Genomic DNA, 27,969 nt, shown 5'->3' on the forward strand with positions numbered 1-27,969 from the left:
TCCAACTGTTTCAGCTTTCTTCTTGTGTTCTTGTCCTCGTTTTGTCTTCACTTCATTCTAGAAACGCAAGAACTTTTTCACTTTATTTATTTTATATAAAATTACAGCTGATTTTTGTTTTCCATTTTTGCTGTTCATCTTTGAAGTTTTCTTGTTACATTTTTAGAAAGTGCCGATGGCCACTTAAATAAATAAATGCATGAAAACTGCCGCAGGCCGCAATCTGGACACCCCCGCTCTAGAAGCTCGCGACACGGCTAACGGAATGAAAAGAGTCCAAACAAGGACGTGAGTTCAAAGGTTTATTGAGCTTTTTTACGTGCTTGGCACTTTTTTATTTACATCGTTTTAAATGCTCCACCGACAACATCAAAACAAACAGAAAAAAAGAAAAGGAAAGGTTTGGTTTGCTATGTCACACATTTCTATAGCGCTTGTGTTTGCTCAGCACTTCAAGAAACAACACACATCACGACTTTGCTATTCACGACTTCTCACACAACAACTTGGAAGCTTATTCATTGATTGCATTCTCCATCTCCATATACATGTGTGTATGTATGTATGTATGTATATATATATATATATATATATATATATATATATATATATATATATACATACATATATACACATATATATATGTATGTATACATATATATACATATATATACATATATATATACACATATATATATATGTATGTATACATATATATACATATATACATACATATACATATATATATATATACACTGCTCAAAAAAATTAAAGGAACACTTGGAAAACACATCAGATCTAAACTGGGGAAAAATGATGTTGAATATGTTTCCTGATAATAAGTGGGTGATGTATTAGTAACAAAATGATGCCACATCATTTGATAGAAATGAAAATGATCACCCTATAGAGGGGGGAATTCAAAGACACCCCAAAAATGAAAGTGAAAAAATGATGCAGCACACTGGTCCATTTGGCTAAAATGTCATTGTAGCAACTCAAAATGATTCTCAGTAGTTTGTGTGGCCCCCACGTGCTTGTACGCATGCCTGACAACGTCGGGGCATGCTCCTAATGAGACTACGGATGGTGTCCTGGGGGATCTCCTCCCAGATCTGGACCAGGGCATCAATGAGCTCCTGGACAGTCTGAGTAGTAACCTGGCGGCGCCGGATGGACCTAAACATAATGTCCCAGAGGTGTTCTATTGGGTTTAGGTCAGGTGAACGTGGGGGCCAGTCAATGGTATCAATTCCTTCATCATCCAGGAACTACCTGCATACACTAGCCACATGAGGTCGTGCATTGTCGTGGAGCAGGAGGAACCCAGGTCCCACTGCACCAGCGTAGGTTCCAAGGATTTCATCCCGATACCTAATAGCAGTCAGGGTGCCATTATCTAACCTGTGGAGGTCTGTGCGTCCTTCCAGGGATATGCCTCCCCAGACCATCACTGACCCACTGCCAAACCGGTCATGCTGAATGATGTTGCAGGCAGCATAACGTTCTCCACGGCATCTCCAGACCCTTTCACGTCTGTCGCATGTGCTCAGGTTGAACTTGCTCTCATCAGGGAAGAGCACAGGGCACCAGTGGTGTAGTTGCCAATTCTGGTGGTCTATGGCAAATGCCAATCGAGCTCTACGGTGCTGGGCAGTGAGCACAGGTCCCACTACAGGACGTCGGGCCCTCAGGCCACCCTCATGGAGCCTGTTTCTGATTGTTTGGTCAGAAACATTCACACCAGTGGCCTGCTGGAGGTCATTTTGTAGGGCTTTGGCAATGCTCATCCTGTTCCTCCTTGCACAAAGGAGCAGATATCAATCCTGCTGAGGGTTGAAGGACCTTCTACGGCCCTGTCCAGCTCTCCTGGAGTAACTACCTGTCTCCTGGAATCTCCTCCATGCATCCAGGTACCGCAGTGATGCCCTGGTCCAGATCTGGGAGGAGATCCCCCAGGACACCATCCGTAGTCTCATTAGGAGCATGCCCCCATGTTGTCAGGCATGCGTACAAGCACATGGGGGCCACACAAACTACTGAGAATCATTTTGAGTTGCTACAATGACATTTTAGCTAAATGGACCAGTGTGCTACATCATTTTTTCACTTTCATTTTTGGGGTGTCTTTGATTTCCCCCCTCTATAGGGTGATCATGTTCATTTCTATCAAATGATGTGGCATCATTTTGTTACTAATACATCACCCACTTATTATCAGGAAACATATTCAAGATCATTTTTCCCCCAGTTTAGATCTGATGTGTTTTCCAAGTGTTCCTCTCATTTTTTTGAGCAGTGTATATCTATATGTATATTTATATATATTTATTTATTTATTATCACTTTTTCATTTGTATGCAAATATTCACTCCAAAATGGTGACGCCTGCCAGGACGCTTGCAGGACGTGTCTGGACTTGTCCAGTCATTCGAAAAGTCCCCCCCCTCTGCTCACAGTGAAGCTGTGTCGTGACGTGATGGCGTGCGAGGAAGGCCGCCGCTAGCAATATTGCACCCGATCCAAGCATGTCCTCAGCGCTGAAACTTAAATAGTAGTTTGGACGCCCCCTCAGAGGCCTTTTTAAGAGGAGGGGGCGTCTTCACAAGCTAAAAAAAAAAAAAAAGATGATCCTTCCCCCCACTCGCTCCAAACGTCACGGCTTCACGGGCTCCTCTGGACTTCCGTCTTTACACCATGTGCATGGACATCTGGGAGGCGGAGCCATACTGGCGGCTGTCACAGGCGCTGCCCCCCTGCTGACCGCCGCCGCCGTTGCCAATCATGTGCACGGCGTCCATGTTGCTGTTAGACAGGTACTGGCGTTCTGCGAAGGCGCCGGCGGGGGTGGAGGAGCAGAGCAGCCCGCCCTGGGGCTTCTCAGGGCTAGTGGCCAGGCGGGGGGAGGCGGGGAAGTTGTATCCGTAGAGGTTGTAGGGGTTGTGCAGGGAGAAGGCGTTGTAGGAGCCCTGCTGCACGTGGTGGTGGCCCCCGCTGAACATGTGTGCCGAGGAGGGCGAGGAGCCCGACGGGGCGGACGATGAGGCGGCACCGGAGCTGCCCCCCGCCTGCATCACATACTGAAGCTGGGAGGCCGGGAAGGAGCCAAGCTGACCACCATAAGCGTCCATCTTGCCCCCGGTGGTCCCGGTGCTTCCGGCCCCGCTGCCGGTCATGCCGCCCTGCATGCCGGCGGCAATCAAGGAGGAAGTCCTCTGCGGCAGGAAGGACTCGGCGGGCTGGGCGGAGGCCACGCCGCCCCCGGCCGCCTGCAGGCGCCCATAGGAGCCGTCGGCCAGGCCGCCGTATCCCTGCAGCGCCGCCATGTTGCTGCGGGCGCACGCCGGGTACTCGGTCAGACCCAGGTTGCACAGCTGGCTCTCCCGGCAGCCCACGTTGAAGGTGTTGGGCGCCAGATGGAAGGCGGGAGGGGAGCAGGACGGGGAGAGCAGGTGGGCCGCTCCGGAGGGGGAGGGCGTCCCTGTGCTGGAGGTGGTCGGGGACGTCCCCGTGCTTCCACCTGAACACACAGAAAGACATGGGGACTCAATGTGGAGTGGAGCAGCCGGAAGGTGGGGGGGGTTAGCAGCACATGCCTCTCATAAGCTCTGCAGCGGGGGGAGCGTGCACGTGAAATGCATGTGAAGTCATGTTTTCCTTCACTTCCACAGCGGCGGTAGGGGAAGGTGTGGGTTGGGGGTTAGGGCGAGGGGGGAGGTTAGTAGAGGGGTCCGGGGGTTCTGAAGTCAGGGTTCACCAGCCACTGGGGGGCGTTGAAGCATAACAAACACGCGTCACGCAGGTCAGCTCGCGACGTCACCCTGACCTCCGCCGGACGCCGGGTGATGTGTCGTGCGATGGGGGCGGGGCGAGGGACTCGCATAGCTGAGCTTTTGTTTTTATCAACGCGGGACGATGCCAAGAAAATACTTCCATGAGAAGGTGGACCAGTTAGCAATACATGCTTTTTTAAATACAAATAAAAGTGTCATAAAACATAATTTCATTTCAATAACATGATTTTATGTAAAAAAAATAAACATTTAAAAATACAAATAAATGTATTATTATTATTATAAAAGTAAATACATATCTTTATAAAATAAAATCTGTATTTTAAAAGTATACAGTTCTTATTCTAAGTCATAAGAATTCTTACTTATCGTAATTACTTGATTCAAATAATGCATGAATTTAAAGAAACATCATCCTTGGAAATAACGAGAAATCCCTCATGAAACATGACGGATCATAAAACGTGAGGTTGAGCTAATTGAGCGTAGCTACACGCATGCAGCGTGGGGTGGGGGGGGGTCTCATTAAAATGAGGATTGGATCGGTCATGTTGAGGTGCAGAAAACGCCGTGTCGGACCTCGTTGATGCGAAGGAGACGTCGCCCGTGTTCACTCACCCTGCTGCTTCTGCATGTTGGTGAAGTCCTCGAAGGTGAGCGTCCTGACGGGAGGTCTCCAGAAGGCGTACGTCTCCATGATGGCCTCCAGACCCGTCCTGAACGTATGGAGGATAGCGTCTTTAGCAACCACGAGGCGACTATGGCATCCAAAGCGAGCAGACACGCGTTCGTGATCGGATATAGCGATAACTAGCATCAGACCGCCACAACGTACGCCTCCAGACACCTGCTGGCTTTCCTCGTGCTTTGAGAGAGCAGGCGAAAGCACGATTGGACTCTAGTTGCTCCACCTGGTGGTGAAAGGTGGACATTCCGATCATCAATATCGTGATTCATTTGGTCACAATATTCATTCGTAGAGTTTTATTGCGAGCGTTTCAAGTATTGTGCGACGCTCGTGTTTGTTAAGTGCAATGTTTGGCCGTACGAAAACTAAAACTGTTGTGGGATGAAATTTTGTCCAAAATTTGCGTAGGAAACCAAATTGTATGAAAACCGAGGTTTGACGTTAGGCGGCGAACACTCGATTTGTGTCGAAGTCAACTTTGAAGAAGACAACATTCATTCGTAGCTTTTATTGCTCGTGTTTGCTGTACCAAACCGGGATGACATTTTGTCAAAAACGTAATCGTACGAAAACCTGGATGTAATAAAATCGGGGTTTGACTTACGCAGGTGAAAAGTCGAATATCGTGATTCATTTGGCCACAATACTCATTCCTAGTATTGCGCAACACTTCTGGTGTTTGTTACGTGCAATGTTTGGCTGTACGAAAACTGAAACTGTTGTGGGATGAAATTTTGCCAAAAATTTGCGTAGAAAACTGTGTGAAAATTTGGTCATTTGTAGCGTTTTATTGCTAGTGTGTCGTATGTTGTGCAGCAGCTGTGGTGTTTGTTACGTGTAATGTTTCACTGTATTCAAAAATTAAATGGTGTCAAATATAATAATAATAATAATAAAAAAATATAAAAAAACAGGGATGAAATTTTGTCAAAAACTGTCGTCAAACTTAATCGTATGAAAACCAGGGCGTATGTTAAGTACGAGAACACGGAAATGCAGTTTGTACACCCCTGAGCTACCCCCATGACCCCCATGAGAGCTGCGACATGGGGGTCACTGAGCAAAGTGGTTGGTCCTTGTAACATCTGTTTGAGGAAATTCAAGAAGAAGCGTTGCTACAAGAATAAGAGCCATCGAGGAGATGAGCTACAGCTAGCGGAAGCGTCGGCTGCATCGTTGACGGACGGCAGGGAAACCCGAGTCCGGCTCACAGGAAACTGGAGCCATTAAAAGCAGGCAGCTTTTTATTGCACGCATAAATCTGCGTGACGTTTCATCTCCAGTGTGGACAAACCTGCAAACCCCCGCTTGCTACTCGCTTGATTTACTTCCCCCCCCTCCGCGCATCAGCCGCCGCCTTCAGGGACCTCGTCTCCCGTCACTCCGGCGCACGTGTTGTTTTAGGGCCGCCACTTCCCCCGCTTGCGGCTGCTCGTTAGGGCGGCGGGCTAATTGGCCCCGGCCGTTGGCGTCACTGCGCTCATTCATGGCGCTAGTGGGACCCAAAGCTAACAGACGTTGTACAGCAGACGCTAACACGACCTAAATCTTGTGTAAGTTAACGAGCTCATTGACTAAAAGAAGCTGTTGCTCAGTACGAGGACTGACAGCGTGCAGGGTTGACCTCAGCCACCGATTGCAATGTGACGTGAGCGTGGAGTTTTGTTAGCAAACACAAAATACGCTTGCTTGGTGCTTGCTGCCTCAGCTTTTAAGTGCAAGTGTCACACAGTAGCTAGCTTGTAGCTAGCCAAGCCAGATAGCTTGTTGGAAAACTTGCCTTCATCCATTAATGAAGAATTAAAACGCTGTTGGCGACTTTTGATTTTGATGAAGTTATGACATTTTGCGCTAGCCGTACTGGCTAGCCAACTGTTTTGTTGAACAACTTCATTAATAATTACAGCACGCACGGTGGGATCCTGCCACAGACTATCAGGGCCACATTGAAAAACGATAACAAGGAGAGATTTTCAAAATAAAGTGGTAAATGTACCAGAATAAATTGGTAAATTTTAGAGAAAAAGTTGTAAACTTACAAGAAGAAAGTCGTAAATTTATGAGAATACAGTCAAATTTACTAAAAAAAAAAAAGTCGTAAACTTAGGAGAAAAAGTCGTGAAATAACAGGATAAAGTCGTGAATTTACAAAAAGAAAGTGGTGCATTTATGAGAAAAAAAGACGTAACTTTACAAAAATAAAATCAAATTTACAAGAGAAAAGTCATACATTTAGGAGAAAAAGTCATGATATTACAAGCACAAAGTGGTAAATTTATGAGAAAAAAAGTCAAATTTAAAAGGAAATAAATTTGGGAGGAAAAAGTTGTGATATTAAGAGAATAAAGTCATAATTTTATGAGATAAAGTCGTAAATTTGCAAAAATTTTGTGAGAATGAAGTGTTAACTGTATGAGAATAAAGTGTTACCTGTATGAGAATAAATTGTTACCTGTATGAGAATAAAGTGTTAACTGTATGAGAATAGAGTGTTAAATGTATGAGACTAAAGTGTTAAATGTATGAGACTAAAGTGTTAATGGTATGAGAATAAAGTGTTAAATGTATGAGATTAAAGTGTTAACTGTATGAGATTAAAGTGTTAACTGTATGAGAATAAAGTGTTAAATGTATGAGACTAAAGTGTTAACGGTATGAGACTAAAGTGTTAATGGTATGAGAATAAAGTGTTAAATGTATGAGATTAAAGTGTTAAATGTATGAGAATAAAGTGTTAAATGTATGAGAATAAAGTGTTAACTGTATGAGAATAAAGTGTTAACGGTATGAGACTAAAGTGTTAATGGTATGAGAAAAAAGTGTTAACGGTATGAGACTAAAGTGTTAATGGTATGAGAATAAAGTGTTAACTGTATGAGAATAAAGTGTTAATGGTATGAGATTAAAGTGTTAAATGTATGAGATTAAAGTGTTAACTGTATGAGATTAAAGTGTTAACTGTATGAGAATAAAGTGTTAAATGTATGAGAATAAAGTGTTAAATATATGAGAATACAATATAGATTGGGGGGGGGGTCAATCCTTCACTACATTCAAAACGCTGAGAGAAGGAATGAGGACGGAAGGCGAGAGACGAAGGAAGCGGTGGAACAATCCTAAAAAGAACAATTGCAGTCGAGCGAGCGGCTCGTGCTAGCGTGTTAATGATATTTAGCTAGCATAATTATGCGCTAGCCCGGACGACGACATGTCCGTGACGTATCGCAAAAACATCAGCATCATGTCGGGTTTATCGATACTCGCCGTTACATCACGTGTAGCATCCAAGAGGAGTCAACAGCTGTTAGCTAGCTGCACAAGCAAGGTAAGAAAAGTCGGATTGTGTAACCACGACGCCACATCAACGGAAGACGCCGGGGAGGGGAGGCAAGATATTTTTGACTTACAGTGAAACCTCAGTTTTCGTTGGACGAAAACCGAAAAGACGCACGGGCAAACGGACCGGTTTGTTACGCGCAATGTTTGGCTGCACGAAAAGTGCGATGGCGTACGACGTACCTGTTTCTGCCAGAGTCCCGAAAACCTTTGGCGAATGGGTTCCGGTCGATCTTCAGTCTGGTGATCTGTAAAGCAAGAAGCCAAGCGTGACCCGCGGGTTTAGACTCGGTCCGGTCCGGTCTCGTCTGAGCTAGAACGGTCGGGCTAACCTGCTGGTTCTGGTAGGCGGTGACGGTGGTGAAGACGGTCTCGGGGAAGCTGAAGGTCTTGACCCCCTCGCCGCCGGGCACCGGCTTGTTGGGCGACAGCTCGCTGCTGAAGTCCTTCCTGATGACGTGGACGCGGGGCTGGTACTTGTGCATCGAGTGCAGGATGATCTGCACACGGAAACACCACAAGCTCTAGATCTACTACGCTCTATATCTATACATCTGCAACGCTCTATATCTATACAGCTACGTCTCTAGAGACGCTTATCTAGATGTACTACGCTCTATATCTATACATCTAGGTCTTTAGAGACGCTCACTAGATGTACTACGCTCTATATCTATACATCTACAATGCCCTATATCTATACAGCTACGTCTCTAGAGACGCTTGTCTAGATTTACTACGCTCTATATCTATACATCTACGTCTCTAGAGACGCTTGTCTAGATTTACTACGCTCTATATCTATACATCTACGTCTCTAGAAACGCTTATCTAGATGTACATTTATCTAGATGTACATTTGTTGGTTTGACGTGAAAAAGGTGTTTTTGTCACGTCCGTCATGCGGCGGCCATGAAGACGTGCAAAACACACGACTAGAAAACAAGAAAAGCTAATGAAAGAAGGAAAGGAAAAAGAAAAGAAAAAAAGAAGAAAAAGGAAAGAAAAGAAAGAGAAAAAGAGAAGAAGAAAAAGTAAGAAAAAGAAAATGGAGGCAGGAAAAAGGGAACAGAAAAAGAAAAGCAAAGAAAACATAAAAAGAAAAGAAAATGGAAGAAGGAAAAAAGAAAGAAAAAGCAATTCAGTTGAATTCTTTTGTGTTTGTGTGGTGAAGGTGAGTCATGAAGGAAAGCAAAATAAACAAATCAATAAAAATGTCATCATTTGAAAATGGAGCAAAATGAAACCAATTTGAAAATGCTGTGGTTGGAAAGGATGCGAAGACGCGAAAAAGGGCAGTGAAGCTAAAAAGAAGCAAGAATGAATGAAGCTGTGGTGTTTGCAGTGAAGACGAGACGCTTCCAAGCCAAGTTCGGTCCCAAAAACAAGCAGGATTTCCTGTCTACGAAAAAATAAAAAAATATATTTTCAAAAAATAGCAGTGTTGACATGCATGCCTTTTTTACTTTTTTAATGACATGACTGCTCACTGACTTGTTCAAGACACGATTAGCCGTGAAATGCTTCAAGAGGACGACAACGATTTCTGCCAGATCCGCAATTTCTAAGAGTAACTTCCTGTCCAGCGACGAACTTCGACGAGGCGGCGCTCGTACCTTTCTTTGCCGCATTCCAGAGGTGCCGCAGCCAATGAGAGGCCGGCTCCTGTTCGTTAGCGAACCACGGTGATTGCATCTGCACTTCTCCTCTCTCCTCGAAAAGACCCTTTTCACGCTGGCAGTATTAAAAAAAGGGCTATAAAAGTGTATATAGAGTAAATAGCTCCTTTCTTGATTCAGTCGGGACTAAAAGGAGGGCGAGTCACTTCCGATAACGCTAATAAAAGCAGGCTAAGAGAATGGAGCACGCTAACAGAAGCAGACAAGTTCTAGCGAAGCACTAACAGCAGCATCGGAGTAAAAGATCTCCCTCTGCTCAAGCGGAGTGTCACATTATTTACGACAGGGCTAGCTAGCGTACCATGTGACATCACTTCTTGGCACGAATCCTGACCGCATGCTAACGTAAGACAGGAGGATGCTAGCCGTCCGTTAGGCGTCAACGTTGCGGAAACACACTTGAAATTCACAGCAAAAGAAATGTTTTATTTACGAACAAAAAATGGAAAGGTTGGTGTATGTTCACGCTAGCGGCTCCATGAGCCAGATATTAGCATGCTAACATTAGATATTGATGCTACGATGGCTAGATAAGTAGACAGATCCCACAAGGTTGAATTTTAGGGCCCTACTTACTACATTACTTTGCGGTAATGTTTTGGTGCAAATGCTCTTAAAGTTACATGTTTGACCAGGAAATAGCAAGCTCAAAAGAAGACGGCTTTTTTATGTGGAACAACTGACAGTTTGTGTAGATCTTGTGAATGATTGTGACTGAGCTAGGACTCAGTAATTAAAGTCTACACACGACGGCTTCATTGATTGAAAAACAAAACTTTTTCGTGCATGAAGCTTCTACTTGAGTTGGTAATTTGGCCGCTGTATGCAGTCAGATATTGACCAAGGGAGACAAAATGGGTGGCCGCTGGCCGCGTTGGACAGGTGACTGCTATACACAGGGTCTATAACATGTAAATTTGCTGGGGGGGATTTTTCAGTGGCTGCTATAGGGAGGTGGCTGTTCTATAAAGGTGGCCGCTAAGACAGGTTTGACTGTATTTAGATAGCAATAATATCCCTTACGTGTCCTTGGTCGTCCAGCTCGTTGTTGGTGAGCTTGAGCTTGTCAAAGCTGACCACCTGCCTCATCCACGTGTCCCCCGACGCCAGAGAGTCCGGGTGGATGTAGACGCGAGGCGGCACAGGCGAGTCGGCGTTCCCCGCCACCATCCACTTGGAGCTGTGGTACACGTACCTGCAACGCCAACGTCAGAACGTCACATCGGCCTTCCTTCGTGTCTCCGAGCCCTCAAATAAGCCTGATTCACTCAGAACGAGCCGAGCGTCAAGCTATCGCTAAGCATTTGAGTAGCATAACATCGAAATAATAAAGACATCATTGTTACGTCGTATTATGAGACGCAAACAAAACACATTTGAAAATTAGGTTGCGGAAGAAGTTTGAATTTTACAAGAATGAAGAAAATTTACAAGGAAAATGTTGAAAAAATAAAAATAGCAGAAGTGGAAAAAAACAAGAATAAACTCAAAATATGAGAGAAAATGACATCGTTTTAGCAGCAAATCACTGAAATATCAAAGAAAAAGGTGGTTTTTAACTCATAATAGGCGAAACAAACAAAACCAAATTAAGTTGGAATTTTTGGAAAATACGCTTGGGAAAAAGTTTGAATGTTTGGAGAATAATGTCAAAATCTTATGGGAATGAAGTCATAAATAGCAGACAAAAAACTACAAAAAGAAAGCTTAAATAGTTGGAAAATAATGGACGAATGGAAAAAACTTAATTTCACAAGAATAACGTCAAACTATTGGGGGGAAAAAAGTCGTGTTCTACCAAGAATAAAGTAAAAGTACTCATAATATGAGGAAAATAGTGTCATTTTAGTGGCAAAAATATTAAAGACTTTTTTTAAGTCATTATGAGAAACAAAACAAAATAAAGTTGGAATTTGGGGAAAAATAAATTGGGGGGAAAGTTCAAAATTACGAGAAAAAAAACACAAGAAAGACGTTGAAATTGTTGGGAATGTTTGAAATAAATCAGCAGAAATAAAAAACATTTTAGGAGAATAAAGTCCAAATATGAAAAGACATGCGGGAAGGCGTACGCTAACGAGATCAAACGTTGCGATTTGAAGAGAATAAACTTGCAATGTTGTCATTTTAGTAGCATTGACTCGAAATATCACAAAGACTTTTTTAAGATTATGAGAAACAAACAAAACAACACATTTGTAATTTATTGAAAATTAGGTTGCGGAAAAAGTTAGAATTTTACGGAGGGGGGGGGGCAGGGGGCTTGGCAATCATAATTACGAGAAGAAAATTTACAAGCAAAAATTTGAAATAAAAAAAAAAACAAAATAACAGAAATGGGAAAAACAAGAATAAAGTCCAAATATTACGAGAAAAAAAGTTGGAATCTAACGAGAAAAAAGACGCAATTTCACGAGAATAAAGCGAGGAAAAATGACGTCATTTTAGTAGCGTAGAATTGAAATATTAAAGAAAAAAAACATTCTTTTTATTTAGTCATAATATTAGGGGGAACAAAGGAAACAAAATGAAGTGGGAATGTTTGGGAAATTAAGTTCTGGGAATAAAGTCTCCAAGGGAACAACGTGTTCACCGTCGCTCACGTCTCGCTAGTTAGCGGCGCGGCTAAAACGCAGCTAATAACGACATGACGGAAGGCGACACGCGCCGTCTGCCGCGGGAGCGATGACTTGGCGTGCGCGCTAACAGGACTTGACGGCGTTCAGCTGCGGAGGACATCATCGTCATTTTCTGTTGCTTTTTATTCCAAGTGACAAAAGCGCAGCTCATTTTTGACTGTTTTCTTTCATGTTCCAACATGAAGCTGAAAGCGAGGAATCAGCCAGCGTCAACAGCTTGACAGCACATTTGTCCCTCCGGGAGGGGCTTTTTCCAAGCTGTTGCTGCTGTTGTCTTTTGGGCAGCATGAAAAACAGAAAACACGACATTTCTTCATTTCCCCTTTTAGCCTCGGGCTCGCTGAACTTGTCACGTTGAAACCCGTGAAAACGTTCACACTTCTCACTCTTCTCACACTTCTCCAGAAACAACAAATAAAGCCGCAATTTTTTTGGAACATTAGGTTGCAGAAAAAGCTACAATATGATGGGAATAAAGTCATCATTAAAAGAAAAAAAATGACTCAAAGAAAGTCAAAATAGTTGGGAGGAAAAAACCCAGCGGAAATGGAAAAGACAGCTGTCATTTTCCCTGAATAAAGTCCAAATATTTAGAGAAAAAAGTTGGATTCTAAAGAGAAAAAGGAGAATAAACTGGTAATATTATGAGGAAAAAGAATGTCATTTTAATAGCAAATAGCAAAGTTGAAATATTATAGAAAAAAGACTTGACGCGGTCATGTTCTGAGAAATTAACAAAACAACAAATAAAGCTGTATATTTGGAAAATTAGGTTGCATTTATTATGCAAATAAATTGTGGGAATAAAGTCATAATTACAAGAAGAAAATTTACAGGAAGAAAGTTGAAATAGTTGAGGAAAAAAAACATCACAGATGGAAAAAAAACTGCTGTAATTTTCTCCAAATAAAGTCAAAAAATTAAGGGGAAAAAGTTGTATTCTAAAGAAGAAAAAAAAAACATCTTATGAGAATATACTTGTAATATTATCAGGACAAATAATGTAATTTTAGTAGCATAAAGTTATAATATTCAACAATACAAAGTTTTTTTTTAAGTTGTAATTTTATGAGAAACTAACAAACCAAAATAAAGTAGGAAAAATTGGTTGCGGAAAATATTATGGGAATAAAGTCATAATTACAAGAGGAAAATTAACAAGAGGAAACGCAGAGTAAAAACAGCTGTCATTTTCTGAAAAGAAATCCAAATATTAAGAGAAAAAAAGTTGTATTCTAAAGAGAAAAAATGACCTGTAATAACTGGTAATATTGAGGAAAAATGTCTCTTTAGTAGCATAGAGTCGAAATATTTAAAAAAAAAAAAGTTTTTTTAAAGTTGTAATATTATGAGAAATAAACAAAATAAAGTTGCAATTTATGGGAATTAGTTTGGGGAAAAAGTTGTATGTTTTGTGAATAAAGTCAAAATATTATGGGAATAAAGTCATAATAATGCGCAAAGAACATTTACAAAGAAGGAAGTTGAAATATTTGGAAAATTAAAAAAATGGGGGAGGGGCAGTAACATATGACCTTTACACACACACACACACACACACACACACACACAGAGAGACAGAGAGAGAGAGAGAGAGAGAGAGAGACCCACGGAGGTACCGATCAAGCTTACGGCAGCGTAAAAAGAAGCCGCTTCAAAAGGCAAGCCCAAAACGAGCACCCTGAAAGAACATCTCCTTCAATTTGATGGCATTTTATTTTCTGGCCTGGAAAAAACAAATCCTTCATGAGGTTAGGGTACGCTGGGGGCGGGGGGAGGAAAAACGTTTCAATAAAATGTCTTTTTTGCCACATTGGGGGGAAAAAGAAATCGGAGATTTTGAGAATAAAGCTGTAAATTTCCAAGAATACAGTCGTTAATTTACAAGAAAAAAGTCTTAATTTACAAGAAAAAAAGTCGCAAATTTACGAGATAAGTCGTAATATTACGATTGCGCTTTGCCAAAAATGACATCCGTCCCTCCTTTTTCGTAGCTGTCTCAAGCAACGCCTGTTCAAATAACCTGAGCCTTCCAGAATAAAGCCGCACATCTGCGGACAACTTGTACTATTTGACTCATTCACTGTTTTCCTCTGACACGTAAAGTCACCACTTTATTCTCATACATTTATGACTTTATTCTCGTAGTATTACAACTTTATTCTCATACATTTATGACTTTATTCTCGTATTACAGCTTTATTCTCATACATTTATGACTTTATTCTCGTAGTATTACAACTTTATTCTCATACATTTATGACTTTATTCTCGTATTACAGCTTTATTCTCATACATTTATGACTTTATTCTCGTAGTATTACAACTTTATTCTCATACATTTATGACTTTATTCTCGTATTACAGCTTTATTCTCATACATTTATGACTTTATTCTCGTAGTATTACAACTTTATTCTCATACATTTATGACTTTATTCTCGTATTACAGCTTTATTCTCATACATTTATGACTTTATTCTCGTATTACAGCTTTATTCTCATACATTTATGACTTTATTCTCGTAGTATTACAACTTTATTCTCATACATTTATGACTTTATTCTCGTATTACAGCTTTATTCTCATACATTTATGACTTTATTCTCGTATTACAGCTTTATTCTCATACATTTATGACTTTATTCTCGTAGTATTACAACTTTATTCTCATACATTTATGACTTTATTCTCGTATTACAGCTTTATTCTCATACATTTATGACTTTATTCTCGTATTACAGCTTTATTCTCATACATTAATGACTTTATTCTCGTATTACAGCTTTATTCTCATACATTTATGACTTTATTCTCGTAGTATTACAACTTTATTCTCATACATTTATGACTTTATTCTCGTATTACAGCTTTATTCTCATACATTTATGACTTTATTCTCGTATTACAGCTTTATTCTCATACATTTATGACTTTATTCTCGTATTACAGCTTTATTCTCATACATTTATGACTTTATTCTCGTAGTATTACAACTTTATTCTCATAATATTATGACTTTTTTTCGTAAGTTTACAACTTTATTCTCGGATCAGTATGACTTTATTCTCAAGTATGCCTTTTTCTTGTAAATTAACAATTTTATTTTTGTAAATTTACAACTTTATTGTCATAAATTTATGACTTTTTTTCTTGGAAATTTACAATTTTATTCTTGTAAACTGTGTTTTTGGAAATTTCAGACGTTATTCTTGTAAATTTATAACTTTTTTGTCATAAATTTACACCTTTATTCTCATCAAAAAAATTCTCATAAATTTACAATTTTATTCTAAAAATTAACTTCTCATAAATGTCCAACTTTTTTTCTGGTAAATTTACGACTTTTCTCAAAATGTACAACTTTATTTATACGGAATAAACGATAAGGAATAAATGAAATGGAATGAATGAAATGGAATAAATGCACACCTTAACAATACGAGACTGACCCATCTTTTCATTGGAAACATTGAATAGAATTAGCAGCATTGAATTCCATGAAATAAAGATTTGTTGACATGATCTTTGTGTTATTTGACTTATTTTAAAGTGTGTGTTATTTGAGCAGCTTTTGCGAGTCTTCACCGCTACGTCGTACGTGAACGAGGAGCCACGTTGCTGTTTTGGTTAGAACCGCTGCAACCACCAGGGGGCGCCGTAAACCTCCACCTTTATTTTCAGCGCCTTGCATTTTCTCCCCCAGCTTCAAAGCGCTCCATAAATCTCTTTTGTTAGCCGACGTCTTAGCTCCCCCCGCGCGAGGCCGCGTTGGCGGCGAAAAAGAAAATGCAATTAAAAAGGCGGTCGGCCTCCCTGAGAATGTGACGCGCATCCGAGCTGAGCTATAAATTTGCTGCAAATGACAGCGATTGAGGCACGTCAACGACTCCTTGAAATAGTTTGCGACTGTCAACGCTTTTAATTGTTAGCATGAAGGCAAGAGAAACGGCGGTGGCTTTCGGGGAAGAACGCTGACTCCATGGAAAAAAAGAAAGAAGAAATTCTCCGACGTTCCCACGCAGAGTCTGCACGCGCCACGTTTACACCGAGCGCCCGCCTTGAGCTGGCGTCGGTGTCGTTCAAGCGTCTTCTACGTACACACATCGTCGCGTGACGACGCAGGAAACAAAGCGTCTTTCTTCTCGTTGGTGAACGTTTTGTCGTTTGTTTGTGTGCTGAAGTTTATCGACTGCTGTTGTTTAACGTTAAATGCGTGAAGAAAGGTGCATACGTACGTGCTAGCTTGCTGCAAGTGTTAACGCGCTGCCAATGCTAATCAACAATACACTGATGCCCGTGTTTTCCCATCTACTTTCGATTCCAACGCTTACGTCTGTGCCGCCACAAATCCATTTGGCGTTATCCGTTGGCCCTCATTGGTAAACACGTCATAACGCACGCTGTCTGCCAGAGAAGAAGAAGATGTAGCAGGAAGGATGGGTGTGACCACTTTTAAAAGACTAATCAGTGCGGCGGTTCTCAAGTGCTCTCAATCTGGGACACATGTTTTACAATGATCACTCATTTGATCCCCAGGCATTTTTATTTGGATTGACTTGTATTATGTTTTACACTTCTACTGTATATGTCTTTTTTTTATTTGTATTCAATTTGATCATTTTTTACGTTTTTCTGTAAGTCATTCTTATTTTGTAATTATTTTTTTACACTTTTATTTATGTCATTATTATTTCTATTCATATTTTAAACTTTTTATGAAACTCGTTTTTATTTTTATTTATTTTGGACACTTTCATTGAAGTCATTTTTAATTCATTCATATTTTTTATGCATTTAAGTCGTTAAAGTTTTTCCTTATAAAACTTTTGAAAATATATTTTATTTCACTGGTAAGTGAGTAAATGTAAAATGCGTACAAACGTTGCTTCATTTCACTTCAAAATGAGTCCGACACACTTTAGTGTCATTTTTGACTTGAGGTCTGCGACCCACACAGAATGGACTCGTGGCCCACTTTTGAGCCCCGACCCCCAAAGCACGTGTTGCTCTTCTCAACAAGCAGCGGGTGCTGCAGTGGGCCCCTCCCCCATATAAAAGCCGTCACAGGCGCCTCCGTCTTGTTTGTATTAAAACACGGACAAGAATTTGTCACCATTTGAGTGTTTTGCTTGTGGTGTTATTTTTCCTTTGTACTGCAAATACGTCACAGCCAATGATGCTAACTGAACAAGCTAGCACTGCCATGCTAACAGCCTAGCGAGCCAGAGCGATCCTTCACGTGCAGGAGCGTCCGGCTAGTGTGAGTCAACTCAAAGTCGCTCTGCTTCTCTCTCCCGCAGACATCTTCGCCGCTTTGCTGACGAGAACTCGCGTGAAGCCAAAACTCCTCCCTCGCTTGCTCGTGTGAGAACGAGAACACGCCGTGCCCTCAGGGCCCCCAGCCGTGAAGCTTAGCTAACTTTTAGACGCCGGTGCTTAACGTACGAGCAACTTCATCGCCGTTGGCGTTCAAACCGGGAATGAAGCGGACCGCTGGCGTGTTCTGGAACATTGATGGAATCCTGTTTGGAGACGCCGACGTCCGGCCTGAAAGCCAATCGACTGAAATGTCAACAACAACACAAAAAAAGAAAAACCTGGCGAAGACGTTACGCTCATTCTTACTTTGTCAGTTTGAAAATATGAACTGTTTATTTCTACTTCAGTGTGCTTTTAAAGGAATACTAATACTATGAATATGTATATTTGAATGTAATATTTTTAATGATGTATTACATGTATAATATTATCCCATATGATATATTTGAGTCTTTGTAAAAATATGAATTTCATGATATTATATCACTTAATGATACTCATTTTGCTAAATTATGTTTTTTCATTCCTTTTTGGTCAGTTAGGGTTAGGGTTAATAATATGCTAACATATGCTTTCATTATTGTTATTATTATATTATATATTTGAGTCATTTTTTAATATGAATTTAAATATTATGTTTGCAAATTGATGACATTTCATTCCTTTTTAGTCATTTGATATACTTTCATGGTATTTCCTTTGATGCTAGTAATATAAGAAGGTCTACTTGAATGACTAATATCGCTGGTAGTAGATGTACTGTATAGTTCCACCATGAAATGCGTATGAAAAGGATTCATAATCCAGCCTGGGCCAAAAATGGTATCGCTTGTGCGTTCATGTGTGAGCGGACGTGATTATTGCGACGTGTTTGTCTTGGACAACAGCATCCCAGACGACGGCGGGATGCAACGTACGTACGGGGTACGCTGCCGTGGTCTGCAAGCGTGCACTTATCGTTTTTGTAGCCGTTATGATTGATAGCGTCTCACCTGTATCGCTTGTTGTCCACGGGGACGATGTCCATGGCGATGTAATACTGCTGGTGGGGATCCAGGCCGGCGATCTTGACCCGCATGGCAGGAAACATCCTCCTGGTGTTGGCGGAAAAAAGATGGAAACGTAAAAAAAGAAGAGCACAATAGTGACAACACAGCGAGATAACGCTAAGCAGGGTTAGCCGAACGTTATCCCAGCAAGGGACACAACGTGAAAAATAAATGGATGCCACTTTTTAGATATTTTGTAAAGCAGCACATGTAGATATGCTAGGATGTTACAGGGGTGTGAAAAAGTGTTTGTCCTCTTCCTGACTTCTTCTTTTTTTTCATGTTTGTCACATTTCAATGTTTCAGATCAGCAAACAAATTTAAACTTAACTGAGATGAATTGAGATCCATCAGTGTGGAAAAGGTTATAAAACCATTTCTAAAGCTTTGGGACTCCAACCAACCACAGTGAGAGCAATTATCCACAAATGGCCAAAACATGGAACAGTGGTGAACCTTCCGAGGAGGGGCCAGCCAACCAAAATGACCCCAAGAGCGCAGCAACGACTCATCCGAGAGGTCACAAAAGACCCCACAACAACATCCAAAGAACCGCAGGCCTCACTTGCCTCAGTTAAGGTTAGTGTTCATGACTCCACCATAAGAAAGACGCTGGGCAAAAACAGCCTGCATGGCAGAGTTCCAAGATCAAAACCACTGCTGAACAAAAACAACATTAAGGCTCCTCTCAGATGTTTGCCAGAAAACATCTTGATGGAAAATACCATTACATATGGCGTCAAAGTAACGCCACATTTCAGAAAAAGAACCTCATAGCAACAGTAAAACATGGTGGTGGTAGTGTGATGGTCTTCAGGACCTGGAAGACTTGCTGTGATCAATGGAAGCATGAATTGTGCTGAAGGAGAATGTCGGTGACCTCAAGCTGAAAGCAACTTGGGTTCTGCAGCAGGACAATGATCCAAAACACACCAGCAAGTCCACCTCTGAATGGCTGAAGACTTTGGAGTGGTCTAGTCCAAGTCCTGACCTGAATCCTATTGAGATGCTGTGGCATGACCTTCAAAAGGAAAAGCCTCCAATGTGGCTGAATGACAACAATTCTGCTAAATTCCTCCCCAGCGCTGGAAGAGACTCATTGCAAGTTGATTGCAGTTGTTGCTGCTAAGGGGGGGGCCAACCACTTATTAGCTTTAGGGGGCCATCACTTTTTCACACAGGGACATGTAGCTTTGGATTGTTTTCATCCCTGAATAATAAAAACTTTGATTTAAAATATTTCCATTTGTTTGATGATCTGAAACATTGAAGTAGGACAAACATGCAAAAAAATTTGAAATTCAACACTTTCCACACCCCCCCCCCCCCGTTTCTCAGAATAAACATTATATTATAATATGATATATTATTGTTATTATTTATTATATTTATATTACATCACATGATATTATTTAATATAATATATTTAAAAATACAAATATAAACATTTTAAGCTTTCAACTTTATGCTACTCAAATGGTGTTATTTTTATTTTTTTAAATAATATTGCGAGTTTATTCTTTTCTTTCTTTTTTGGGGTTACAATGCAGCTTTTAAAATGTATATATTTTTACTCTTTTTTTCCAACAATTTCAATGTTCTTGGGTAAATTAACTTAACTTAACTTCATGTGTCATGTTGGCTCTCAGATGATTCAACCACTAAACTCACCTTACGTTTCCTCGTCATATTTCCACTTTATTCTCGTCAAATTGTGACTTTTCATCTTAGAATTCAGCTTTGACAAACTATTTTTACCTTTTAATTTTCCAACAATTTCAACTTGTGGCAAGTATGACTTCATTCCCGTCATATTTTCACGTGATTCTGTCGAACTTTCCCTGCAAGCTGCTTTTGTCCTGAATACGAACCAGCGTTTAAATGACGTTTGTCCTCCAGATGAAGTCTTACGACTTGCAGAATGACGACCGCTGCTCATGAATTCATTTTGTCTTCTTGTTAAATTATATTTAAAAAGTGCCTTTCATCCTTTTTTGATCACATAGTCTTCCGTCGTGACGACAGAAAAGACCACGTGTCGGGGGGCGCCCTCCTCCTCCTCCTCCTACCTGCCGGCCTTGGTGATGATCATCTCGGTGCCGATGTCGTGGAAGCGTTTCCACAGGTCGGCGCACTGCAGCTCCACGTGGATCTCCTCCATGGAGGCGGCTGCCGGAGGCTCGCACGGCCCCGCCGGAAGCTCGGCGGGGGAGCCGAAGGAACACGACGTCCTCTCGGCCAGATCCTCTCCGTCAGAGCCGGGACTCGCCTCGGAGTCTGAGGGAGGAACGAAGCCAGGATGAGGATGAGGAGTATTTTGGTGCACAAAATACTAGATTTCTCTTTGGGGAATCATCGTTCATGTGGTGGAGTATTGCATTTTCTGGCAAAAGATGGCGTTCTCTTTGGGAAATACAGCATTTTTGTGGCGTAATATTGCCTCTTGTGGCACAATTTCGCATTTTGTAGGAAAATATAATGTTCTCTTTCAAAAATATAACATTTCTGTGGTGAAACTGACCCCTTTTCTGAACAATAAAGCGTTCTGTTTGGAACATATATCATCCTTGTGGTGGAACATAGCCTTTTGTGGTAAGAAATATGGTTTTCTTTGGAAAATATACAGTTTTTGAGGGGGAACATAGCATTTTGTAGCAATAATTAGGCGTTTGCTTTGGAGAATATTACCACTTTTGTGGCACAATATACTATTTTGTAGTAAAAGATGGCATTCTCTTTGGAAAATCTAACATTTTGTTGTGGAAATGGCCCTTTTTTGGCACAATATAGCATTTAGTGGCAACAGGTGAATGTTCTATTTGGAAAATCTAACATTTTTGTGGTGAAATATTGCATTTTTGTGGGATAATGGTGTATTTTATGGCAAAAGATAATAATCTCCTGAGAAAATAGATCCATTTTTGAGGTGGGATATAGCATTTTGTGGCAATAAATAGTATTGTCTTTGGAAAATGCAGTATTTTTGTGATGGAATAGCATTCTTGTGGTACAGTATAGCATTTCCTGGCAATAGGTTAGTGTTCACTTTGGAAGATATCGCATTTCTGTGCCGTAATATCACACTTTTGTGGCACAACTTAGCATTTTGTAGAAAAAGTAGTATTCTTTTTGGAAAATAGAACATTTTTGTGGTGTAATATTGCATTTTTGTGGGACAATGTAATATTTTGTGGCAAAAGATCGCATTATCTTGACAAAATGTATCATTTTTGTGGTGTGACATATCCTTTTGTGGCAATAGCTAGTGTTCACTTTGAAAAATATCTCATTTTTGTGGCACAATATAGTATTTTGTGGCAAAAGATAGAGCTCTCTTTAGAAAATATAACCTTTTTGTGATGGAATAAAGCACTTTGGTGGCACAACGTAGCATTTTGTGGTAAAAGATAGCATTCTCTTTGGAAAATGCAACATTTTTGTGGTGGAATATCACACTTTTGTGACACAACATAGTGTTTTGTGGCAAAAGATAGTATTCTATTTGGAAAATAACTTTTTTTTGGCACAATATAGTATTTAGTGACAATAGATAAAATATTAAATAAAAAATACTGGATTTTTGTGGCGTAATATTGCATTTTTGTAGCACAATACAGTATTTGTTGGTAAAAGATGGAAGCCTCTTTGAAAAATAGAACCTTTTTGTGGTGTAATATTTCATTTGTGTGGCAAAAACAGCACTTTCCTCAGAAAAAAGTTAGCTTTTTAGTGATTTCTTGGCAATTTCCGGATGTGTAAATGAAGTGATTTCCTGGCAACATGTGGCGTTTTTGCGGCAAGACAAGCATGATGGTGAAATATGATGTTTCTGTTTCGGAATTTTGCATTTGTGTGTCCAAACTTTGTGTGCAGTTCAGCAGGTCGGCCGTTTTCAAAGAGGTTGCAGCCTTCCCAACATTGGAACGAGACGATGGGGAGGCGTTCATGGAACAATGTGCACATGAATGAATGACTCCTGCGCTGTGTCGTCTTTCCAATACTTTGGCTGCTGAGCGATGGAAGCAGACGTATTCCACAAAGATACGAGACAATTTGACAGGAATTCCTTAGGGGAGGAAAAGCGGAGGCCAAACAGAAGCTTGACAGCTCTCTCTCTCTCACACACACACACACGCGCACACACACACACACACACACACACACACACACACACACACCTAAGTGACCACATTATGACCACTCATGTAGGTGGTTAAATATTAAAAACAGCCCTCAGTATGAAGAGATGACATTTATTTGATTTTTTTTCCACTCTCACACACTCACACACACACACACACACACTGCCGCTGATTTGAATGAAGGGTAAAAAATCACAAGGCCAAGATGATATTTTAGAAACGGGACTGTATGCACTTCTAAATCGCGTGATGGTTTCAATGCAAATTGCATGCGTGCACAACACAATCAAACGAGCACCTCGTATCATTTCTTCTTATTTCGCTGTGGAAATGGTGATGTTCATGCATCTCCAAGTAAAAAGCTTCAAGTACACCTAATCTTCTACTCGTACATTCTAGGGATGATTTAACTGTGTGCCCACTTACAGGTACACAATTATAACATAAAAATGACTTAAAAAATAATCTTCAACAAATAAAATGTGGAATCATTTCTTAAATTGTCCATCAGTTGATGGAATAATGAAATAGAATTTTCTTTGGAAAATATATCCTTTTGTGGTAGGATTAGGATAGCATTTTGTGAGAATATGTGAATGTTCACTTCGGGAAATGTTGCATTTTTGTGGCACAATATAGAATTTTGTGTCAATAGAGAGTATTTTTTTTGGAAAATACAGCATTTTTGTGATGGAACATAGCATTTAGTGGCATAGTATAGCATTTAGTGGAAATAGGTAAGTGTTCCCTTTGGAAATGCTAACATTTTTGTGGTGTACTATTGCATTTCTATGGGACAATGTAATATTTGATGGTAAAAGACTGCATGATCTTGACAAAAGATATTATTGTTGTGGTGGCAATAGCTAAGAGTTCTCTTTGGACAATGTTGCATTTTTGTGGCACAATAAAGTATTTTTATTTTTATAGTATTTAACATTCTACTCATTTCATTTCTGACATTTTTATTTGTTTTTTTGTATTCATGTCACTACTTTATTTCATCAATTTTCACTTTGTGCTGCAATACAAATGAGAAACGTCAGTTAACTATTCTTTTTACTATAATACGTGATTTCATATTTATTTATTATTCAACGTGTCCGTGCGTGTGTGGGCGGCGAGCAAGTGAGAAGGCAGGACTATGATTAGTATTGGATGAAGACATTGTGGTTTTCTGAGCAAAGTGCGTTTTACTTGAAGGTTAATATTGTGTTTTTGTGGCAAAATGGTTGTGACTTTTTTTACTTTTTGGGGGGCGGGGGCAAATGATGGTACTTTCATGGAGTAATAAAGCATTTTGGGTTTTGGCTGATGAGTATATTTTTTTCTGCATTAAATGTCATTTTTAATGGCAAAATAAATGTTTTGTTTAATGAACTTTTTGGGGAAACGCAGCGCTGGAATAGCCTGTTATTTGTTTGGTGAGTGGGGGTGGGGCATGGTGTTTTTGCAGTTAAAAACGATGACTTCTGGGGAAAGTACGTGTCCAAATTGAACGCTTTTTGTGGCGTGTACTCCCGTTTGCCACAACGTTTATGCAGATAAATGGCCTGTATCATTTCTGTGGCAAATTAAAATATTTTACTTTGGATACTGCTGTACTGTATATACATATGTATTTATAAAATCTGGCAAATTCAAATCATGTTTTCTGTGGAAAATAACTTGTATGTGTCAAAAAGAGTGGTTTTGTGGCCCCGGGTATAAATATGGCGTTTTTTTGCAGATAAATATAACATTTTTATGGCAAAATGTAACGTTCTCACGGCGAAGTAAATAGCGTTTTTGCTGCTAAATACAGTGTTTAAAAAAAGGACTTGAGTGGTTCTGTTGAGATAGACCCTAAAACCTAAATACTGCAAACTTCAAACAAACATCTTTCGCATTTTTCAGTGGAGTTTTAGTTGTAATATGGCCAAAAAGAAACACCCGAACCCGCAGACGTGATCCCATTAAAGCACTCTTTCACACTCCAAATGGATCCGAACCTGCCTGCTCAAGTCTCAGTCCCATATGGACCCAAAGCGATTAGAAACCAGAACTTTGCCCATTTTTGGGTTCTGGTTCTGGGTGTACCAATGAGGACCCGGTTTGGTGTCCGTATAGATCCCCTTTTTAAGAAGGAATCTCAAACTTTGAACAGCGGGTAGAAACTTTATACGGTTCGGAGGTGCGCCAGAAAGAGGCCGAGCCAGGCCGCAGAGAAGACCGGCGATGACGCTCGCATGTCGGGAAGGACGCAGCTCAGCAGCCCGCTGAATCGTGCTCACGTGCTAGGAAAGCCCTACGGCTACTCTATTTCTAATACAGTACTGCTTGTACTCTCTAGTACTACTATACTTCTACGACAATACTGCTTTTATACGCACTATTTGAATACTATACGCGCGTTGTTTTTTTAAATAAGAGCTATTTTATAATAAATATGACACAATGACTTATTGCAACGTAGTTGCTGGACGTCAGTTGAAAGAAGAACGAGTTCGTTTAAGGGTATTTTTTTAAAGAGTCCAATCTATTTGAATTGTGACACATTTTTAGCCGTAGTTGAATATTTGTCATATCTTATATGCTGTATGAAGTCTGCTATCAATTGAGTGGAAATGGTCAACAATCCCATCATCGTTTTTACATAAAAAAGTGTATTCTATTTCTAAACTCCAACTGAATTGTTCATGCGGGCCTTGAAGGAGGTTCGGTGTGCGGTGCTGGTCGAGGTTGTGCAGCAACTACAAAACAAACAAGCGTAGTTTAGATGACGAGGAAGATTTAGCAAATACGCGCGCTCACGTGGGCCTGCAGCCAAACTTTCGGACACATTTGCGTGGACTTGAGCGAGTCCGAACAAGCGTGTGGGCGTCTTAAAGCTACAGAACCGGGTTTAGACGCTGGTGGTCTAGGTTCTAAGGCGCGCGTGTGTGTACTGACCCGGGTCCATGTCCAGACAGTGGGCCGGGTCGTCGGCGTCCCCCGCGAGTCCGTCCATGGCCAAGTGGATGTCCTTGTCGTCCCAGGCGCGCAGCTTCCTCTTCTTGCCGGAGCCGATGAGGGCTTCCACGGAGAAGGCGTGGGCTCTTGAGCTCAGCGCGGCGGCAGATCGCCTCCTCTCACTCATGTCTCTCAAATCCCCCCCGAGCGGTTCTGAGCAGGAGAAACCCACTCGTTCCGTCCACACAAAGGATCGAGGGAAGCGAAGGACAAATTCAAAGTTGTTCAAAGCGTGGGTAGAAACTCAGAAAACGTTGGGGGGAGGAAAAAGGAAAAGTAATCCCGCTAGAAGCGCTGCGTGGGACTTCCACGGGCGGCCATCGTCCTCGACTGTGACTCCTCTGATTGATACTCACTTCTGGAGCTGGACTTCTTTTTTCCCCTTACGGGAGGGGCGCGGCCGCAGCTTTCGACCAATCAGGAGCGAAAACCGGAAGCAAGGCTAACTCTTTGGACCAATGGGCGAGCGAGGAGACAAAGAGCCAAAAGTCTGCCAAACGAATGATTTCATCATCTCGCAGGACAGCAGCGATCACCAAAGTCAAATATGAATCGTGTACAAATATTCATAAGAAGAGGACGAGTTGGCCCCCCAATACCTGCTTGTCCATCTGCCTGCTTCTACGTGTCTTCAGGACAAGTCTCATTTAGATCTTCATCGGACACAACAGGAGGACATGTGGTGGTCTCACACGCACGTGCACATGGACAGGTGGGGCCGGGGGGGGCGCAGTTAATGAGGCGCATAAAGACACTTTAACACTCTGACACTGCCTGTTGAAAGAACAACAAAAACACATTTGAAATGACATATATCAGCAAAAATCATTTTTAAACTAAATCGATCTTGTTTTTTAATTACAGGCATCATTTAAATGAAGCATGTTATATGCTAAAAAAATATATCACCAAAACACTTGAAATGAAGCATATTAGACATGATCCAGTATTAAATGATATTACATAGCCTGCTATTTCCCCAAACCTCTTTGAAAACAAGCAGGCTATATTATATATTTTTTCAATCAAATATATTTCAATGAAGTATTATTATCGCCAGTGTCAGTAATGGTAGCTCATTCGTCATCAGTCTACTTTTAATGTTCACGATTCAACAAAAACATCGGAATACTCCATCGTTTTAAAACCATGCATTCTGCTACGAGATCCAACAATGCTCCCCCCCCCATCAGTAATACACTATTAAAAGTGGATTTCATAGTCGTTATGCTTGGAATCGATTAACATCAACGACGCCCTCGCTAATACAACATTCTATTCCATTAAACGTTTTATTTGGTTTAATTTGGGGGCTGTGTGCCTGAAATAAAGGCTTAAAAAACACTGCACGCGCTCACTCGTATTCGTATAAACGAATAACTGTCATCCCAATCATCACGTAATAAATATCGCATATGATTAAATATCAGGATATTTACCAGCACGTAAAAACAAGCTTACAACTAAAAAACACACACTCTCACACACCGCAGGTACTATTATATATAACACCACATCTACAAGAGAAGTATTTCACTTTTCGTTCACAAAAATGTTACAATAATTCAATCTAAAAACAAAAAAAAAAACATGACTGGTCCCGGACAAATAACAGGCCCGTTACGGTGACGTTGTTGCCTTTCGCTTTGAAATGTTTGTTTTTGGTACATATGTGCCGTCATCAACGCATTGATACCAGGCTCATTCACTGCGCGTGCGCGGCGGACACGTCGCTGTTCGTATTCAATTAGTGCGAGACGGCCTTCGACCCCCGAGTGACGCCTGTCAAATAAAGCATGAAAAAGGCGAGCAGTAAAACATAGCGACTGACAAGACGCCGCTCGGAGGCCCACCGAGGACTCCCCGACACACACACACACACACACACACGGGAAGAAAATGCTTCCCCTCAACAACTTGCTAAAATAAAAACGTGACAATAATAATAAAAGTAAAATTTTCATAATTTGTGAGGAGGAAAAAGGTCCATTTTGAAGGGAAAAGTTGCTCCGTCTCCCTCCCACCGCTAACTCCCTTTTTATTGCCATTTTTGTCGCAACAAATGACTTTCTTCACTACAGTGCTGGTCAACTGCATGATGTTCACGCGGGTACAGCCCCACAGTTTGATCCCAACGCTGTTTTCTAATGCAGACAGAGGAGGCAGTTAGTCTTCTTGAGTTTGGAACACCTGTAGGAATGAGTTGCACCGACTCCCCAGGCTTGATCAACCTCCATTTTTATGGAACAGCTTTCAATTGTTGACCCGTTTTGTGGTCCCTCAAACAGGCTTTTTTGTATCATTCAGAAATACATTTGATATATGGGG

General features: G+C 40.9%; 1 protein-coding gene across 1 annotated transcript; it reads right to left on the reverse strand.

Moving 5' to 3' along the window:
• Window positions 1-2,250: 2,250 nt before the first annotated feature.
• On the reverse strand, window positions 2,251-25,972 carry tbx15 (T-box transcription factor 15). Its single transcript, XM_054787314.1, has 8 exons — window positions 25,582-25,972; window positions 20,578-20,785; window positions 18,452-18,553; window positions 10,521-10,692; window positions 8,151-8,318; window positions 8,002-8,066; window positions 4,413-4,510; window positions 2,251-3,520 (listed from the first exon to the last, which is right to left on the reverse strand). Exons 1-8 carry the CDS (start codon window positions 25,766-25,768, stop codon window positions 2,691-2,693), a joined length of 1,830 nt encoding a protein of 609 aa, XP_054643289.1. The 5' UTR covers window positions 25,769-25,972; the 3' UTR covers window positions 2,251-2,690.
• Window positions 25,973-27,969: the final 1,997 nt, after the last annotated feature.

This window comes from Dunckerocampus dactyliophorus, chromosome 9, assembly GCF_027744805.1.
Source record: "Dunckerocampus dactyliophorus isolate RoL2022-P2 chromosome 9, RoL_Ddac_1.1, whole genome shotgun sequence".
Taxonomy (NCBI): domain Eukaryota; kingdom Metazoa; phylum Chordata; class Actinopteri; order Syngnathiformes; family Syngnathidae; genus Dunckerocampus; species Dunckerocampus dactyliophorus.